Raw genomic sequence first — 21073 nt, forward strand, 5'->3', positions numbered from 1 at the left:
CATGAATTATTGTGCTCTGGGGCCATTTTTCCTGAGCCGAGACAAGAATGTGTGAGCTGGAGGCTAAAAATCTGTGAGCGAGCTCGCACTAACTCAGCTTAGAAGGAACACTGCTCCCCAATGAGTTCTATGCCATCTTTTGTTCTATTGTTAGTTCATAATATATTGTACTTTATGATATACTATTAGGTGTTTTATTATAAGTGTATTTATGTATTGAAAGTTTTTTTTTTAAATCTTGGTGTTACCTGCTCTGGAGCCAGGAAACATTGGGGGTGGAGCCAAGAGACATTGGGGGTGGAGCCAGGAGCAAGGGAGTTCTGAAGAGAGTTCTGGCTGTCACATTTAAAGGGACCATGCTCCTTTTATATGCCTTCCCTCCATTGGAAATAATGGATAGGGACACCTTTTTTGGGGGGGCTCATAGAATTGGACCCCCTGGTCCAATCTTTTTGAAACTTGGAGGGTGTTTTGAGGAGAGGCACTGGGCGCTATGCGGTAACATTGATGCCTCTGTCTTACAAAACAGCCACCCCAGAGCCCCAAATACTCACAGATCAATTCTCTATTATACCCTATGGGAATCGGTCTCCATAGGGTGTATTGGAGTGCCCAGCAGACATTTCCCCCCTGCCCCATGTTCTGATAACCCTGAAGTGGGGGGAGGGCCTCCAAACCAGGGGATCCTCTGCCCCCACCTGGGGATTGGCAACCCTAAAACCAGGAGATCCCCTGCCCCCGAACTGGGGATTGGTAATCCTAATTACTGTAATTAGTGCCTGCCCTTGCCAGTTTGGAAACTCCAGCTGGTGCAAAAAGGGCACAGCTCAGTTATTATTGGGAGCTGGGCAGAGAGTATGCACATTACATCCATTTTGCAGGCTTACTGATCATTTGCCAGTTCATTTCAAGCTGGTTGTACTGGATACTGATCAGTTACCAGGGTCACTTCAAGTCAAGGAGCCTTTTCGGCCTTGGAGAAGCCTCTCTGCAGGACCGCCTCTCCAGCAACGAAGCCTTCTGAAGGTGCCATCCTGCACACGGGTGAAAACAATAGCTGCTCGTTTCGAGGCTTTCCATTGCAGCCCCTATTAGTTTGTGGCACAGCCTGCTGCGGGATATGGCTGCCAACCTAGGGAAGGAAGCAGAGAGAGAGAGAGAAAGAGAGAGAGAAAGAAAGAAAGAAAGAAAGAAAGAAAGAAAGAAAGAAAGAAAGAAAGAAAGAAAGAAAGAAAGAAAGAAAGAAAGAAAGAAAGAAAGAAAGAAAGAAAGCGAGCCAGTTTGGTGTAGTGGTTAAGTGTGTGGACTCTTATCTGGGAGAACAGGGTTTGATTCCCCCACTCCTCCACTTGCACTTGCTGGAATGGCCTTGGGTCAGCCAGAGCTCTAATAGAGAGCCAGTTTGGTGCAGTGGTTAAGTGTGCAGACTCTTACCTGAGAGAACCAGGTTTGATTCCCCACTCCTCCACTTGCACTTGCTGGAATGGCCTTGGGTCAGCCATAGCTCTAATAGAGAGCCAGTTTGGTGTAGTGGTTAAGTGTGCAGACTCTTACCTGAGAGAACCAGGTTTGATTCCCCACTCCTCCACTTGCACTTGCTGGAATGGCCTTGGGTCAGCCATAGCTCTAATAGAGAGCCAGTTTGGTGTAGTGGTTAAGTGTGTGGACTCTTAGCTGGGAGAACCGGGTTTGATTCCCCACTCCTCCACTTGCACCTGCTGGGATGGCCTTGGGTCAGCCATAGTGGTTAAGTGAGCGGACTCTTATCTGGGAGAACCGGGTTTGATTCGCCACTCCTCCACTTGCACCTGCTGGAATGACCTTGGGTCAGCCATAGCTCTGACAGAGGTTGTCCTTGAAAGGGCAGCTGCTTGGAGAGCCCTCTCAGCCCTACCCACCTCACAGGGTGTCTGTTGTGGGGGGAGAAGATATCGGAGATTGTGAGCTGCTCTGAGTCTCTGATTCTGAGAGAAGGGCGGGGTATAAATCTGCAATTCTTCTTCTTTTAAATCATCAACAACAACACCCCCGAGCCCTCATGCCAAATGCATAACTGGATTTAATAGTGACGTGTCATCGGCTAAAGCTGCACACTGGTAGATACTATTCCTATAATAAACGTTCACCTCCCTGGGATTATACCTCATATGCAGACTACAGCGGTGAGTTCTCCTGAAGAAAATAGCTGCCTTGGAGGGTAGACTCTGGGGCATGGTACCCCACTGGGGCACACACACCCCAGCTCCATCTCTGAATCTCCAAGCGTTTTCCAACCTGGGGCTGATTCCGCACTCACTTTTCTCCGGGGCAGGCTTCCGTTTCTGGGCGGAGCAAATGGGCAGATTTCGCACTAGTTGCTCCTCGCCGGCATTTTTACACTGCGGCGGGGAAAATCACAGGTTTGCCCCGCACAAAATGCCTGCACCGAGCAACTAGTGCGAAATCACCAGTTTGCTCCACCCAGAAACGGAAACTTGCCCTGGAGAAAGGTGAGTGCGGAATCAGCTTGGATCTAGCAAACCTTACCCCTATCCCCCACTGATGGCCAGGAAAGACCTGGCAATTCTACAGGCTAGGCAACTAAACAAGGGAAACACAGCCAAGGTTGAGAAAAACGTAGGAGGCTGCGAAAAACTACTATGCAAACAGTAATTACAGTTAGTTATAGGAGAGCCAGTTTGGTGTAGTGGTTAAGTGCGTGGACTCTTACCTGAGAGAACCCACTTCTCCACTTGCACCTGCTAGCATGGCCTTGGGTTAGCCATAGCTCTGGCAGAGGTTGTCCGTGAAAGGGCAGCTGCTGTGAGAGTCCTCTCAGCCCCACCGACCTCACAGGGTGTCTGTTGTGGGGGAGGAAGGTAAAGGAGATTGTGAGCCGCTCTGAGACTCTTTGGAGTGGAGGGTGGGATATAAATCCAATGTCGTCGTCGTCATCATCATCATCTTCTTCTTCTTCTTCTTCTTCTTCTTCTTCTTCTTCTTCTTCTTCTTCTGTTACACAGTTTAATATAAGAATTATACACTCTCCGCATTATATCAGTGCTCAATCACACTCTGCAATATATTTAGTATTTATGTTAACGACATTTAAAAGGAAAGTACCACCATCAAACTTTTTAACAACAATACTTCTGAAGAAAACATACAAAGTTTGTCAGCAGTAAACATACAAAGTTTAACAGCAATTACTTCTGTGTGCAGCATGCAAAGTTTGCAGCATACTCGACCAACAAAGACAGCAGTCCTTGAATTAAGCGTACGAATCAAGACTGTTTTTCTGTTGATTATGCATGTGTATGGATTCAATGACATTGGAACATGTTTAATTTTGCGTGTTTCAATCATCTTTTTCTTCGACCATGCGATTATGTCTCTGGAACTGCATTTATATGACGACATTCAAATAAAACAACCAATTCACGTTACAGAAAATAAAGGCTGCAGTTTTTACATATTACTCACCCAAGGCTCATAGCATTATAACGAAATCATTTCCAACATTTGCACAGGCAAAATGGTTCTCCTATGTCCTAAAGCTCCAACAACCAGTTAAGTAATATTCAGAAACTAATTAACTCCAGTTTAAAGAGACCCAGTTCTTATTAACATTGACCGATTTCGCACTCAGCTTACCCCGCTCTCCTGTTCGTCTTCTCTGCGTGGCATCCGTTGGATTTCCCACTATCTGCGCCGGAGTTACAGGAAGTGTCGTGGCTTTCACGCAGCAAATGGAAACTAGTTTTTGCTGCACGAAAGCCACGGTGCTTCCTGTAGCTCCAGCACAGATAGTGGGAAATCCAATGGATGCCGCGCAGACAAGACGAACGGACGAGCGGGGTAAGCCGAGTTCGAAATCGGTCATTATTTTGACAATTGCATAGCAACTCATGGATGCATTGATTATTTAAGAAGCCCATAACATCACAGTTATACAAATTATAAGAATGATGTAAGAGCCAATTTTTTTTTAATCCCTCCATTCAGGGAATATCATTAAGAAACTGCCTAGGAAAACTGCCGTCAGCGTCAAAGACACAGCTATATTCTGCGTGGAACTGGAAAACGAGTGTCAGAAATTCCGCTGGCTGAAGAACAAGGAAGAGCTGAAGCCCAACAATCGGATCACCATCACGTCCTCCGGCAAGGAGTACAACATGACAATCCGAGACTGTCAAATGGAGGATGCGGGAGAGATCGTTTTCGTGGCTGACGATTGCAGAACATCCACCCAGTTTACTGTGTCCGGTGAGCTGCTCTGTTTTCTTCTGGTTATATGAAGCGCTAGACCTTTAATCCTGGCTCAGCCCTGTCTCCAAACTGATTTTCTACACTAGAATCATAGAATCACGAACTCATGGTTTCGATGTTTCCATGATTCAAGTGTAGAATGTCAGTTTGGGATCCGAGATAAACCAGGATTAAAGGTCTAGTGTAGAATTCTGATGTTAGGTGTATTACGTTAGGTGAAGACATTCCCATAATTCTATGCTACTAATTCAGGGGTTTTCAAAGGGTTATGTGGACGTTCTTATTAGTTCTCAAAAGCAAGTCCAGTGTTGGTGAAAGGCTGCAAATTACAATCTGAAACAGCTGGTTGGAGACACCTTCACATCAGTTGATCTACTTGTGAATCAGCGGCCTAGTGTGATGTAGTGGTTAGAGTAGAGGTCTCCAAAACTTTGCCTGGTACCCCCAATTGTTTTTAGGAAGTTGGTGGAGCCGAGTAGGGCTTCTGCCCCACAAGGCTTCTGACCGGCTCTGCAGATTTTTAACAGTGTTGCTTCAGCAGACGCAGCTATCACCGCGACACAAAGATCTTCACTGTGGGACTGGAGGTTCCCTGTGGCAGCTGTCTCATGGCTGACTCCAGTGGCAGCCATTTTGGGGCTGCGCACACCACCCTGTGTCTGAGTTCCAAAAAGGCCTGCAGGCTCGAAAAGGATAGGGGAGCCTGGGTTTGAGCATCAAACTAGCAATAAGAGGCTCGGGTTCAAATCCTATTCAGGGCCAATGTGTCCATTGCAAATCCTCACGTCTGCCATGAGGATTTTGAATCAGACATGGGACAGGAGTTTTGTGTTCCTAGGCCCATGTGGCAATTCTGATTGCGTGTGGCAAGGATGAACATATGAACTTGTGAAGCTGCCTTATACTGAATCAGACCCTCGGTCCATCCAAGTCAGTCTTGTCTACTCAGACCGGCAGCGGCTCTCCAGGGTCTCAAGCTGAGGTTTTTCACGCCTACTTGCCTGGACCCTTTTTAGTTGGAGATGCCGGGGATTGAACCTGGGACCTTCTGCTTCCCAAGCAGATGCTCTACCACTGAGCCACCGTCCCTCCCCTGAATGAAGAATTGAATTCAGTCTTCTATAAGATTGCTATGTCAGACCCAAGAAATATCTGGGGACTTTGAGGGTGGAGTCAGGAGACTTTGGGGGTGGAGCCGGGAGTAAGATTGTGACCAGCATGAATGAACTCTAAAGGGAGTTTTGGCAATCACATAAATGCCTTCCCTCCATTGGAAATAATGAAGGGTTTCTTCTGGGCAAAAGGCCTGCGTCAATCCTCCAAGAGCTTACAATGGGTCCTGTAATAAGAGCCCTATAAGCTCTTTGAGGATTGGCTACATCATAGGGGTGTGGCCTAATATGCCCTGCTTGAAAGAAACTAGCAAGTCTGGAAGATAGCGTTAGAGATAGCGTGGAGAGAAATTCACCGTCTCTGTTTTCAAGAAGGCTGAATCTGTCATCAGTTCCATGAAGCTGTTTCTAACAAGCAGAGCCCAGTAGCCATCGCCTGTGGCTAACGATGAAGGTGAAGAAACAAACGGGTGCAGAAGGAAATAGACTCTCTAATAATTATGCAGTCCCGGCATGTTTCATGTGTAGCTTCATCTGGGGACATCTAATGCAAAAAAATTAAAAATAGAACACATCTGATACATGATTAGTATCCAAATTAGAAAACAATTTGAAAAGCAAATGCCGGTTTGGTTTAATATCAACAACTAGTTATGAACTGTGCTCTGTACATGCTCTGTGAAATTGCCCTGTGTTTTGTTGGACCGATTTCCCACTCACCCTACACCTCTCTGACGTTCCTCTTTTCAGCGCGGCGTCCTTCCGATTTCCCTCTGTCCGCCCCGGGGCTTCAGCCTGCCTCGCCATTTTTGCGCAGCGAAGAGAAACTGGTTTTTAGCGGTTTCTCTTTGCCTCGCAAAAATGGCAACGCAGGCTGAAGCCCCGGGGCAGATAGTGGGAAATCGGAAGGACACCGTGCCGAAAAGAGGAATGTCAGAGTTGAACATTGAACACAAAGCTGCCTTATGCTGAATCAGACCCTCAGTCCATCAAAGTCAGTCTTGTCTACTCAGACTGGCAGCGGCTCTCCAGGGTCTCAAGCTGAGGTTTTTCACATCTATTTGCCTGGACCCTTTTTTAGCGGAGATGCGGGGTGGGGGGGATTGAACCTGGGACCTTCTGCTTACCAAGCACATGCTCTGCCACTGAGATACTATCCCTCCCCTCTTCCTCCCTCCCCCCCTCCTTCCCTTCCTCCCTCCCTTCCTTCCTTCCTTCCTTCCTTCCTTCCTTCCTTCCTTCCTTCCTTCCTTCCTTCCTTCCTTCCTTCCTTCCTTCGAACATAGAAAGCTGCCTTCTACTGAATCAGACCCTTTTTGGTCCATCAAAGTCAGTCTTGTCTACTCAGACTGGCAGCGGCTCTCCAGGGTCTCAGGCTGAGGTTTTGCACATCTATTTGCCTGGACCCTTTTGAGTTGGAGATGCCGGGGATTGAACCTGGGACCTTCTGCTTACCAAGCAGATGCTCTGCCACTGAGCCACCGTCCCTCCCCTGTGGGTAACAATGAAGGTGAGTGGCGTAGGGTGAATGCGAAATTGGGTTAGGTTTTTAAAAATCATGTATCCAACGTGTCCCATTTTAAAATTATTTCATTCGATTCCCCGCCCCCCTCCAATGAAGTTGCACACGAAACACTTAGGGGATTGTATAATTATTAAAGATTTTATTACCCTCTGCGCCAATTTGTTTCTTCCTCTTTGTTTGGCCTTGGCGTGGCCCCCTTTTTCTTTGCAGATAACAATGACTGAAGGGTCATTCCTCTCGTCGCACTGAGTTTACAGCTGAGAATCTTGTGAAAAGGGCAACAGGGTATGTGGTGGATGGCTGTGTTGAGATGTTAGTGATATGCCGAGGGTGAGGCCCCTGGATCTGATTTCACTACTTAGCTAGTCTTCTGAACCTGAGCTGGATGTTAAACCGGCTGGCACCCTGAAGTTTCACCCTTCCTATTAAAACCTCAAGGGGGGTGAGTGGGGAGGACAGGGTATCTTGTGACACCGATATATTTATGTGGGTAGTTAAGGAAGCAAACTGTCATCAAGCCAAGGGGCCTCCTATTTTTATTCTTTGCTTAATGGCTCTAAATGGAACAAACACTTTTAACACTGTTTTCATGTGGCTCTCAGTCCTGTTGTTTCAGTGCAAATAGGCCCTGATCATGAAAAGAAAAGCGATGTGGATTTATATAATCGAGGAAAAACCAAACGTAGACCTTCACACGCACGAAATAATGCACTTTCAATCCACTTTCAATGGCTTCACCTGGAAGTGACGTTATCACACTGGTGACACTGCACCGGGGACACTCTAGGACAGGGGTGGGGAACCTTTTTTCTGCCAAGGGCCATATGGATATTTATAACATCATTCGCGGGCCATAAAAAAAATTATCAACTTAAAAAACAGTTTCCGCCAAGGGAGAACGATTCAGGCTGGCAAAATGAATGCAAATAATTGTTTTTCTATTTGAAGTCATGTAAAAAGATAAAGGTAGTCCCCTGTGCAAGCACCAGTCGTTTTCGAGTCATGTGCAGAGAGCCTAATCTGGCACACACACACACACCCCGCCCACCGCCCTAAGTGAATGCATAGGTGCAGGGCTTTTTTGTAGAAAAAGCCCAGCAGGAACTCAATAACATATTAGATCACATCCCCTAATATTAGCATATTAGGTCACACACTCATTAGCTTATTAGGCCACACCCTCTGGGATAATCAAGTGCAAACTGAACGGGGACAGTAACTTTTCCAGGCCCTGCAGCAATTCTGGCTGGCCAGCCAGGCCCCAGGGAGGCTGCCGCACAGTACATCTGGGCCCTGTGATCCCTGCCTGGCCCTGGGGAGACTGCTGCACAGTGCAGCTGGGCCCCACGATCCTCGCTGGCCAGCCAGACCCCAGGGAGGCTGCCACATGACTCGGTTCGGCCCAGCAATCCCCGAGGGCCACACCAAGTGACCTCGAGGGCCGCAAACGGCCCTCGGGACGGAGGTTCTCCACCCCTGCTCTAGGACTTGTGGTAAAACTCTATGGTATCCTAGAGTTTTATCACGAATCCTAGAGCATCCCGGCGTGACAGTCTAGGACTCACGGTAAAACTCTATGGTGCCATAGAGTTTTATTGCGAGTCCTAGAACATCCCCAGTGTGACATTCCTGGTGTGATGACGTCACTTCTGGGTGACATCATCATGCCACGCGTGCAAAGCATGTGCGAGAGAACAGTCCTCTGCCATAGCACCGGAGGGACTTGGCGACCCTATATGCATCTGCAGAAGTGAGCTCTGACTCACAAAAAGCTAATGCTGGAATGAACTCGGTTTGTCTTAAAGGCACCTCTAGACTTCTGTTTTACTATCCCCAAGTAATTGCGTTTAGGAGTAACGCTTTCAATCTTTCCTTCCTCCTCAGCAGCTCAGGGAACAAACTGTTCATCTGCAGCTAGCAACTGCTCTCTTTGGCTTGGGAAACCACGGTGGGTGTGAAATGAAATAAGAAACCAACTGTGGCCGTTAGGAGGTCATTCTAGAAAGAGCCACCTAAATTTTGGGACGGAGGGGGAGGACGAGGAAGGTACTGATACAGAGATCTGTGATGGGCTGGCACTTTGGAATCTGCACGGCTAGCAACCAACCCAGGTCCTGTGATCAAAACTGGCTATCTTGGAGCTGAATGGAATATCATGAGCGTTAAGGAAGCTGTTAGGAGATGTGACATTTGTTCTCACAGCCAACTCGCTGCTTGAAATTTCATTCTCCAAGCATGTAACTGAGGTGGTTTTTTCCATCTGATTATCTGGGAGGAGGAGGAAGAAGAAGAAGAATTGCAGATTTATACCCCGCCCTTCTCACTGAATCAGAGACTCAGAGCAGCTTGCAGTCTCCTTTATCTTCTCCCCCCACAACAGACACCCTGTGAGGTGGGTGGGGCTGAGAGGGCTATCACAGCAGCTGCCCTTTCGAGGACAACCTCTGCCAGAGCTATGGCTGACCCAAGGCCATTCCAGCAGGTGCAAGTGGAGGAGTGGGGAATCAAACCCGGTTCTCCCAGATAAGAGTCCGCGCACTTCACCACTACACCCAACTGGCTCTCTATTAGAGCAATGGCTGACCCAAGGCCATTCCAGCAGGTGCAAGTGGAGGAGTGGGGAATCAAACCCGGTTCTCCCAGATAAGAGTCCACACAATTAACCACTACACCAAACTGGTTCCAAGAGGACATGCAGATAGATCCAGGTGGGCAGCTGGGTCTGAAGCAGCAGAACAAAGTAGGAGTCAAGTATCACCTTTAAGACCAACAAAGTTTTATTCAGAATTTAACTTCCGTATGCATGCATACTTCTACAGACAAAGGAATGAGGTACAGTGAGCAGAACTACATATAGCTGGCGGGCAGCGATTAAGAATGCAAAATAGTGAAATAAATAAACTGAAAGCACATTTGGCCTGGATAGCATTTGCGCAGGAAACCAATAAAAGGTAACAAAAGCTGCCTGTTAATTGCTCTATTGCTACAAGTCTAGGTTAAACAAAAGGACATTTTTTTCCTAGAGAACCTGATTTGTGATTCAGTGGCCAATGCATGTTTGCAAACGATATGGCAGTTTTTGAATGGGAGTCATTGGGCATAACCTTCCTATTCCCTGGAATTCAGTTCTCAGCTCCAGATGCAAAACTGTTAGTCATGGCTCTCTCTAAAATAATGATATGACAATTGAAAAGGGGGAAATGCATGCAGATTTTACATTTTGCTTTCTGGGGGTTTTGCTTTAGATCCTGTTTTGTGGATTTATCCAGATTTGGGTTTTATCTTGTTTTATATACAGCTGGAGGAGAAAATGGGACTTCCACTGAATTTTTAAAATGCATAATCCCAACTATCTAAGGACAGGGTGATGTCAAACATCTGAGTTTCAGTTTGGGGACATTTAAGCATATGCTTTCGTCTCCCATTGAAATGAAGGAACTTAAAATGCTATATTTTTGAATGGCCTCTTCCCTTTAGTGTACTGATAACATTTTCAGTTTTGAGCGCAATAAATATTTCCTGCACATTGTGTGTGTAAAGTGCCTTCCATTTGCTGCCAACTTACAGGGTGATCCTATACAGCAGGGGGTGGCCAAACTTGCTTAATGTAAGAGCCACACAGAATAAATGTAAAATGTCTGAGAGCTACAAGACAAGAACAAATATCACACACGCACCTTAATTAAAACATATGTAGCTGCCTTATACTGAATCAGACCTTTGGCCCATCAAAGTCAGTATTGTCTTCTCAGACTGGCAGCGGCTCTCCAGGGTCTCAAGCTGAGGTTTTTCACACCTATTTGCCTGGACCCTTTTTTGGAGATGCCAGGGATTGAACCTGGGACCTTCTGCTTACCAAGCAGATGCTCTACCACTGAGCCACCGTCCCCCCCCCCAATACTTAATACACTTAATACTTTCTTTGCACAGAAAGATAAAATACAAATGTATGCAATTTACAACACAATGCTAGAAGGAGACTTTTTAGAAGCCAAAGCTGGGAATAACAGTCTCCATGGTTAGGGAAAGGTTACGGAATATTATATATATATAACACCAGGGAAAGGTTAGGGAATATAATATATATATATATATGACAGACCACTGTTTGCAACTATGAAACTAAGAGGGAAACCCTGTACCACTCTCTTAGATTCCCTTTTTCCTTTCCAGTGATTCTCTTGGCTTTTGCACTTTCTTCCCCCCTCTAAGTTTCCAGGCAACCTCTGCAGTGGTGGTGAGAGCCAGTTTGGTGTAATGGTTAAGTGCACCGACTCTTATCTGGGAGTACTGGGTTTGATTCCCCACTTCTCAACTTACAGCTGCTGGAATGGCCTTGGATCAGCCACAGTGGTTAAGTGTGTGGACTCTTATCTGGGAGAACCGAGTTTGATTCCCCACTCCTCCACTTGCAGCTGCTGGAATGGCCTTGAGTCAGCCACAGTGGTTAAGTGCGTGGACTCTGATCTGGGAGAACCGGGTTTGATTCCCCACTCCTCCACTTGCAGCTGCTGGGATGGCCTTGGGTCAGCCATAATGGTTAAGTGCGTGGACTCTGATCTGGGAGAATTGGGTTTGATTCCCCACTCCTCCACTTGCAGCTGCTGGAATGGCTTTGGGTCAGCCATAGCCCTCGTTGTCCTTGAAAGATCAGCTACTGTAAGAGCTCTCTCAGCCCCACCTACCTCACAGGATGTCTGTTGTGGGGGTGGGGGAGAAGGCAAAGGAGATTTTGACTACTCTGAGACTCTGAGATTCAGAGTATAAAGTGGGATATAAATCCAATATCATCATCTTCTTCTTCTTCTTCTTCTTCTTCTTCTTCTTCTTCTTCTTCTTCTTCTTCTTCTTCTTCTTCCATGTCTCATTCCCCCTCCTTCCCCACGTCACACATGGTAGAAACAGTCACCTACCTATGGGTCAGTGCTCTGATGCTGACTGAGGTCCCAATGCGGTGCCTGCTTCCTTGAGAGTAAGCATGTGTTAAGTTCCTCCTTGACATCCGGGAGCCGCACAATATGTGTGAAAGAGCCACATGTAGCTCCCGAACCACAATTTGTCCACCCCTGCCGTAGACTTTTCAAGCCAAGAGACGTTCAGAGGTGGTTTGCCATTGGCAAGACTTCCTTCTTGGTCACTCATCTGAGTACTGACCGGGACGGACCCTGCTTATCTTTCAGGATCTGACAGGATTGGGCTAACCCAGGGGTAGGGAACAGTGGCTCTCCAGATGTTTTTTGCCTACAACTCCCATCAGCCCCAGCCATTGGCCATGCTGGCTGGGGCTGATGGGAGTTGTAGGCAAAAAAACATCTGGAGAGCCACTGTTCCCTATCCTTAGGCTAGCCTGAGCTATTCAGGTCAAGGGTGAATATTTTCTAGCAAAACACAATTCTATCCATAGATGCAGATGATGATAATGCTGAATGAGGACTCCTTTCTATTCCTCTTATTCATGGATGTATTTACGACTTAAAGGGATTAGCATTTCCTTTGCATAGTGTTAAGACATTTTACAATCAGCATGTCTGTGAATATTATATTTGTTATACTACCTGCTTTGACTTTCCAGTTGGGGAAAGAAAGAAAGGAAAGTTCTCCTGTGCAAGGACCAGTCGGTTCTGATTCTGGGGTGACGTTGCTTTCACAACGTTTTCACGGCAGACTTTTTTACGGGGTGATTTGCCATTGCCTTCCCCAGTCATCTACACTTCCCCCCCCCCAGCAAGCTGGATATTAATTTTACCGGCTTCAGAAGGATGGAAGGCTGAGTCAACCTCTAGCCGGCTACCTGAAAACTCAGCTTCCACCGGCGATCGAACTCAGGTCATGAGCAAAGCTTAGGACTGTAGTACTGCAGCTTTAACACTCTGCGCCACGGGGAAAGAAACTAGGGTATAAAATCCAGATGCAAACCCAGGTCAGGATATGAATTGTTATAAACAAGTAAGTAAAATGTGCAGTGGCCCATACAATTTTCAGCATTCCTCTTTCTCCTACTGTGCAGCCCCAAAGAAGCCTCCATCTCAACCCCCCATTGACCCAGTGGTGAAAAATAAAACAGAAACCTCAGTGACGTTAGCCTGGTCCCCTCCTAAGATGGAGCGCCCCATCCCCATCAATGGATATTTGGTGGAACGCAAGAAGCTGACGGGGTTCACGTGGCAGCGGTGCCACGAATCCCTCATCACTGCAACAGAATTCACAGTGAGCAACCTTGCCGAAGAGTCTGACTACCACTTCCGAGTATCAGCAGTCAACAACTATGGCCAGAGTGATTACCTTGAGTTCCCAGGAACTCTGCACCTTGGTAAGTAGAAACTGTGATTTCCTGAAGCCTCTCAGTAGGCAGTGTGGGCAGCCTCTCAGTAGGTGTTTGGGGGTGGAGAAGTTGGTATACACTAGGGGATGCTAAGTGCTTTTCTGCACTTATTTTCTCTTGTTTGCGTGCCCGTACTGCGTTGTTTGGGTTTTTTCCTTTTCTGCATGCTTTTTGCTCCTCTTATGGTCACTTCGATATTTCATTGTTGTATTTCCAGTTTATTTCAGTGTGCTTGGAATATGAAAGACCACTAGAGGCAGCAAAACAGTAGCTGAAAAGACAAAAAAAAAAAGCTGATAAAATACAGGCACACAAGCAAGGAAATAATATTCCACAGCACCGGCAATCTCGTTGAACTGAAAGAACTGAAACCAAAAAACATTGGAATAATTAGAATATCAATGTACATCTTGGACGTAATGATTGTAAAATGTATGGAAATGATTTTATTGTAGATTTGGTTTTAAAAATTTTATGTTTGTTTTAACTGTTATGAGCCATCCTGAGCCCGTTAGGGGAGGGCAGGATACAAAATTGATAGAATGAATGAATGAATGAATGAATGGAAAAGCTTAAATTAGGGTTACCAGATCACCTCTTTTTAGAGAACATGTCATCTTTTTTGGTGTCTGTTCTTTTTGGGGCTTTTTTTTAAAAAAAAATGATAGACATGTTCTTTTTTTGGTTTGGAAAGTTAGGAATATTCCTCATTCATTGCAATGATCATAAATGCACCTTATAGCTGTTGGAAGAGAAGGACCAGACACTGTCACTTAGCCTCAGCCTCTGGGTGGGGAGGGGGTTTACAAGAGAGAGAGAGAGAGGCAAACTGTGAGTTTCCTTCCTATTTACTCTTCTGCCTCTGTCTTATGTGTAGGCTGATACTCTCAGGGAATTGCTTTGCTTCCTTCCTTCTGTTCTCCCTCTTCCTCTCCTGCTCATCTTTGCCATCATGGAGGCAGGACATGAATCACTGCATCTGCATCCATCTTAGTTAGCTTAGTTAGATTCTATCTCTATCTCTCATCTATCTTATCTAGAATGGAGCTCATTAAATAAAGAACTCTTCATTAGATTCAGCACTGACAATTTGCTCTGTGTAACTCTAACTTAGCTAGCACATATGGAACAAAGACGCTACTCCTGCACGTAGCCAGCAGGGCATTCTGCTAAGTAAGACAGTGATTACTGCCTTACTATACTACCAAATCTAAGAATAACTGGGTAGTTGGGTCTTTGCATTGAAGTGACAATGATGGATTGTTGGTGTTTGGCTAACCATGAAGATGTGAACCTAATGTTCAACGAGAAGGATATGAGAATATGAGAGCCATCAGCGCCTGCTGAAGGATGCAGGGTTGCCAATCCCCAGGTGGGGGCAGGGGATCCCCAGGTTTGGAGGCCCTCCCCCGACTTCAGGGTCATCAGAAAGCGGGGGGAGGGGAAGGAAATGTCTGCTGGGAACTCTGTTATTCCCTATGGAGATTTATTCCCATAGAAAATCATGGAGAATTGATCTGTGGGTATCTGGGGCTCTGGGGGGGGCTGTTTTTTGGGGTAGAGGCACCAAATTTTCAGTATAGCATCTAGTGCCTCTCCCCAAAATATCCCCCAAGTTTCAAAAAGATTGGACCAGGGGGTCCAATTCTATGAGCCCCAAAAGAAGGTGCCCCTATCCTTCATTATTTCCTATGGAAGTGTCAACCGGTTTTGGGGGCAATGCCCCTTCTTCCCAGATACCAATTACCAGGCGGAGACATGTTGTTCAGAGAAAACTGCTTTATTTTCACTTCTGCAGAAAGTGGAGAGAGGCCAGCCATGAGACCGCCTCTCTGCCAATTTGGCCAAGCCCCTTGCCTTATAAGACATCCCCGACGTCACATCCTATCTAGCTCTGTGGCTGTTTGCCATTGGAGCTCACAATCTACCTTGACCGGCCGTTGGCTCAGGGCTTTGGCCATATAAGGTAAAAAGTTACAAATATCTCCGCCCAGCAACACTTCCTCTTGTCAGAACTTGTAACTTTATCTATATGCTTAGCTAGAATGGTATTCAGTTAGCACAACTGACTCCATATTTGTGAACTTCACTAACCCTGTGATTCTGCATTTCAAACAAACACTAACCACTGAAGGGTGACGGATAAACATCTGCAGATGCCCTTTGATGTTTCCAGTTCTGACACCTCTTACCTATGCAGTAACAGTGCGCATGACTGAGTATACAGCTCTAAAACTAATTTTGCCCTAGTGGTTGATTATTTGTACCATATTTTACCCTACTCTTCATGCTAAATAGCATAGATTTATAACAGTTTGGCTTGCTTAGTATATAAAAAGAGAAAGAAGCATTTTACTTTTGCAGGCTTAAGAGGCTAATGTATAGGAAAACGGTGAGGGAGGGGGAGTGGGTTCAATACTAAGCTGCAGTAGGAAATGGCCTAACCACAAAGCCACATCGAGGGAGGCAGGAAGCCAGTAGCAGAGAAAAAAAACACACAGAGCTTCAACTGCCAAAAACTGGGGAAGGGTGGGGGCTTCTTTATATCTCCTTCTTCATTGAATTAATGAATCTTATATTTATTCTATCAAAAGGAAGGCATTGAAAAGGTGTGCCGTCCCTTTAAATGTGATGGCCAGAACTCCCTTTGGAGTTCAGTGATGCTTGTCACAGCCTTGATCTTGGCTCCACCCCCAAAATCCCCAGATATTTCTTGAATTGGACTTGGCAACCCTAGAAGGATGCCATTGTGAAACTGGCTCATGCGTCTGTGGCTCAGGATTCATGTGTTCTGGCTCATGGCATGGCAAGAAGGAGAAGGTACCCAAGGGTAACTGGAAGGATACCAGGCGAACCAGCAGGACTTTTAAGGCAGTCAAGTGGATGAGGCCTAAATCAGACAATGATCCTGTGAAGATTAGAATAAGCTAGGCTTGCCAATCCCCAGGTCCCAGTGGGAGTTCTTCCTCTTTTCCAGACTCCTTCCTTCCCCCAGTCAGCTGGCCAGCGGGGGGAAGCCCCGCCCCCAGAGGACCATGTGCCTTTCCACCTCCGGAGGCTTCAGTCTCCGATTGAAAGGCTTCCTCTTGGGATGGTGTGTCTGTGTTACTTTGAAGAAGTTGGCAGGAACTCGTGAGTAGAGAGGCCAATCCCCTCTCTACTCACGAGGGGGGAGGGAAACGTCTGCTGAGCACTTCATTATTCCCTACGTGGAGATTGATAATGGGGAATTGATCTGGAGGTTTCGGAGGCTCTGGGGGAGCTGTTTTTTGAGTTAGAGGCAACAACTTTTCAGTACAGTATCTAGTGCCTCTCCCCAAAGTACCCCCCAAGTTTCAAAACGATTGGACCAGGGGGTCCAATTCTATGAGCCCCAAAAGAAGGTGCTCCTATCCTTCATTATTTCCTATAGAAGGAAGACATTTAAAAAGGTGTGCTATCCCTTTAAATGTGATGGCCAGAACTCTCTTGGAGTTCAATTATGCTTGTCACACCCTTGTTCCTGGCTCCGCCCCAATGTCTCCTGGATCCACCCCCAAAGTCCCCAGATATTTCTTGAATTGGACTTGGCAACTCTAGAATGGCAACAGGAGGTGGTGGCGGCCACAAGCATATATATAATTTTTTTTTGCCACTGTGTGACGCAGAGTGTTGGACTGGATGGGCCATTGACCTGATCTAACATGGCTTCTCTTATGTTCTTATGAATAAGCACATATTGTGGAATAAGGTTGATGAATTGGCTTCCATTTGTAAAGACTGGGCTGGGATGGCATAACTTCCATCCCCCAGTTCTGGCCCCAGAAGGGGGTGTCAAGTAAAAGAGATTGTGAGCCACTCTGAGACTCTTCGGAGTGGAGGGCGGGCTATAAGTCCAATATCTTCATCTACCTCACAGGGTTGTCTGTTGTGGGGGAGGAAGGTAAAGGAGATTGTGAGCCACTCTGGGACTCTTCAGAGTGGAGGGCAGGATATAAGTCCAATATCTTCATCTACCTCACAGGGTTGTCTGTTGTGGGGGAGGAAGGTAAAGGAGATTGTGAGCTGCTCTGGGACTCTTCAGAGTGGAGGGCGGGATATAAATCCAATATCTTCATCTACCTCACAGGGTTGTCTGTTGTGGGGGAGGAAGGTAAAGGAGATTGTGAGCCCCTCTGAGACTCTTCGGAGTGGAGGGCGGGATATAAATCCAATATCTTCAACTACCTCACAGGGTTGTCTGTTGTGGGGGAGGAAGGTAAAGGAGATTGTGAGCTGCTCTGGGACTCTTCAGAGTGGAGGGCGGGATATGAATCCAATATCTTCATCTACCTCACAGGGTTGTCTGTTGTGGGGGAGGAAGGTAAAGGAGATTGTGAGCCCCTCTGAGACTCTTCGGAGTGGAGGGCGGGATATAAATCTAACATCTTCATCTACCTCACAGGGTGTCTGTTGTGGGGGAGGAAGGGAAAGGAGGTTGTGAGCCGCCTTGAGACTCTTTGGAGTGGAGGGCAGGATATAAATCTTCATCTACTTCACAGGGTGTCTGTTGTGGGGGAGGAAGGTAAAGGAGATTGTGAGCCACTCTGAGACTCTCTGGAGTGGAGGGCGGGATATAAATCCAATATCTTCTTCTTCTTCTTTCACCCTTAGAACCAGTGTTGGCTATGAGAACCCCTCTGAAATCTATAGAAGTCGCCCCAGGCAGGGATGCTACTTTTATTGTCGACCTCACCAAAATCTGTTCCGGCTCGTGGTACCTCAACAGCAAAGTCTTACAGAACAGTGATAAGTACATCATTACCAGAACCCAAACGACCCACAGCCTTACCGTCAAAAGGGTGACACGGAGTGACAGAGATGCAGAGGTGAAGTTTGTCACCAACGGCCTTGAAGCCACAGCCAAGATAAGACTGAGAGGTATTTTTATTCATAATGGCTCATTCTGGGTTGTTTTTTTCTCCTGATCTTTCAGGTACGTGTCAAAAGCTCCTCCCCTGCAACGGATTTTGTTCGTCTTTACGGTGCTCCTCTCGATCTTTTCTGCCTTTGCAGATTAACATGGCTACCCACCTTGATGCAAATACTCAGAATTCGAGCTTGCTTGTACCAATGCAAATCTCAGAATCCAAGCTAAAATTTGCTAGATTTTTAATGAACTCAAAATACCATTTTGGCTGTGATTTCAAATCGCCGGCACACTCTCAGCTCTTCCTCCACTTTCTTTTTTTCAGAAGAGGCAGCCAAGTTCATGGACACAGTCGGACCAGCCCCTGGAATTTCGGTCAAGCTTTCCGAGAAGTTTGAACTGGTTTGCGAGGTGTCGTCAGAACACGATTCCGTGGTGTGGAAGAAGGGTCCGAAGGAGATTAGGCCAGATGAAAGGACGGCTTACACTTTTCAGGGAACGCAACGGAAACTCATTGTCAGAGATGCCCGAAAGCAGGACGAAGGGATCTACACCTGTGAAACCAAGGACGACAAGATTACATTCCACGTTGAGGTGAAAGGTGAGTGAAGGTCAATTCGCCTCACATCACTATGACCAGGAAGTTTTATTGATTCTTCCTCCATCTTTATTCCCCATGGCCAGTCGTCGTTGATGGAACTCTCTTCTGTGACTCTAACTCCCTCTTAAAGTCACCTTTGCTCATGGCCATGACGACATCCGCTGGCAGTGATTTTTTTTACAGTTTTCTTACTCACTGAGTAAAGAAGTATTTCTCTTTTTTTCCTGTCCTGAAGCTGTGGCCCCTCAACTTTGTTGAGTGCTTCTGAGTGCTGGTATTTTTTGGAGAGTGAGGGGAAAAATTATCTCCCCACTTGCTCTGTCCCATGCGTATTTTATAAACCACTCTCATATCCCCCACCCCATAGTCCAGGGGTGGCCAAGGGTAGCTCTCCAGATGTTTTTTGCCTACAACTCCTATCAGCTCCAGCCAGCATGGCCAATGGCTGGGGCTGATGGGAGTTGTAGGCAAAAAAAAATATCTGGGGAGCTACCGTTGGCCACCCCTGTCATAGTCTTTTCCACCCTAAACGGAAAAATCTCAGAGTCTTTAGCCTTTCCTCATTATAGGGAAGGATCTCCAGTTTGAGGTGCCCTCTTCTGCAATATGCTTTTAGACATACATTGACCAGAACTCCTTGAGCGCTTTCATCAACGCTGCCTTCGCACCATCCTCAACATCCACTGGAGTGACTTTGTGTGACCAACACTGAAGTCCTCAAGAGGGCGGAGGTTACAAGCATCGAAGCACTGCTGTTGAAGACGCAGTTGCGGTGGGCAGGGCATATTTCTAGGATGGAAAACCACTGCCTTCCCAAGATTGCTCTGTATGGCGAACTTTCCACCGGCCATCGAAATAGAGGGGCACCAAAGAAGAGGTACAAGGACTCCTTGAAGAAATCCCTTGGCACCTGTCGCATCAACCATCACCAGTGGTCTGACCTAGCCTCAGATCGCAAAGCATGGAGGCACACCATCCACCAGGCTGTCTCTTCCTTTGAGAACGCATGCATAGCTGGTCTTGAGGACAAAAGGAGATTGAGGAAGAATCGCACTGCTACAGCACCAACCCCAAATCAGACTTTTCCCTGCAGCCACTGTGGCCGGACCTGCCTGTCCCGCATTGGTCTTGTCAGCCACCAGCGAGCCTGCAGCAGACGTGGACTACTGCACCCTTCTTAAATCTTCGTTCGCGAAGTCAAGCCGAGAGAGACCAGAACTTTACATTGTATTCCAAACAGGACCATACCAAGGGCATTAAGATACCGGTCATTTTATTTTCAGGCCCTATCCAAATAATGCCCAGTGTGGAGGTTGTCTTTTTCTGTCCGAGGTCCCACCCCTCCTCAAACCCACCCTTTTCCAATTCTTTCTTTGCCCCCTCTCCCAAGAACAGGCCAAATGATTGTATTCAATCAGAGAACAAATGCCCGGCAAACGATCTTCATAACCAGGAACTCATAAGCAGGAACTCATTTGCATATTAGGGCACACTCCAATTAGACCACACATGCGCTGTGTTCCTGCGTGTTTCTGCTTTAAAAAAAAAAAGCCCTGCTCATAACTTATGTTTTTGTATATTTGTCTTTCCTACTTTAGAGCCTGAGGAAGTCTTTGCCAACAAGGAGAAGGTCCAAAAGGAGGTGAAGGCCACCATTGCAAGGAATGCCTGTCTCAGCTGTGAGGTGTCCCAGGCCGACACGGAAGTTAAGTGGTTCAAGGACAGGAAGCTGATCACCTCTAGCAAGAAATTTAGGATAGAATCCGAATGCAGATCCAGACAGTTGATTGTGAACCAGGTGGAAAAGAAGGATGCTGGGGAGTACACCTGTGAAGCTGCTGGCGAAAAACTGACCTTTAAAGTTGTTGTCACAGGTACAAAAAGCTCGTGTGGTAAATTTGTATCCTACTTAACAATGTGCTTCCTTTTTGTGGCCATTGTCACTGAAGGAGTCATGTCAAGCTGACGGTCTGCTCAACAGATAGCACCACAGTGGCATGAGACTGGCCCACAAGGAAGAAGAAGAAGAAGACTGTAGATTTATACCCTGCCCTTCTCTCTGAATTTCAGAGTCTCAGAGGAGCTTACAATCCCCTTTCTCTTCTTCCCCCACAACAGACACCCCGTGAGGTGGGTGGGTCTGAGAGAGCTCTCACAGCAGCTGCCCTTTCAAGGACAACATCTATGAGAGCTATGACTGACCCAAGGCCATTCCAGCAGCTGCAGGTGGAGGAGTGGGGAATCAAACCCGGTTCTCCCAGATAAGAGTCCGCACACTTAACCACTGTGGCTGACCCAAGGCCATTCCAGCAGCTGCAAGTGGAGGAGCGGGGAATCAAACCCTGTTCTCCCAGATAAGAGTCCGCACACTTAACCA

The 21073-nt window shown here is 46.7% G+C and overlaps 1 protein-coding gene across 1 annotated transcript in view; it reads left to right on the plus strand.

Annotated features, from left to right (window-relative positions):
• Positions 1-21073, plus strand: part of OBSCN (obscurin, cytoskeletal calmodulin and titin-interacting RhoGEF) — a 294242-nt gene that overhangs the window by 31508 nt on the left and 241661 nt on the right. The window contains 5 exon segments of the mRNA XM_060248274.1: positions 3985-4245; positions 12893-13195; positions 17840-18106; positions 18421-18696; positions 20295-20570. Coding sequence (XP_060104257.1) covers positions 3985-4245; positions 12893-13195; positions 17840-18106; positions 18421-18696; positions 20295-20570 — 1383 coding nt within the window.

This window comes from Heteronotia binoei, chromosome 10, assembly GCF_032191835.1.
Source record: "Heteronotia binoei isolate CCM8104 ecotype False Entrance Well chromosome 10, APGP_CSIRO_Hbin_v1, whole genome shotgun sequence".
Taxonomy (NCBI): Eukaryota; Metazoa; Chordata; class Lepidosauria; order Squamata; family Gekkonidae; genus Heteronotia; species Heteronotia binoei.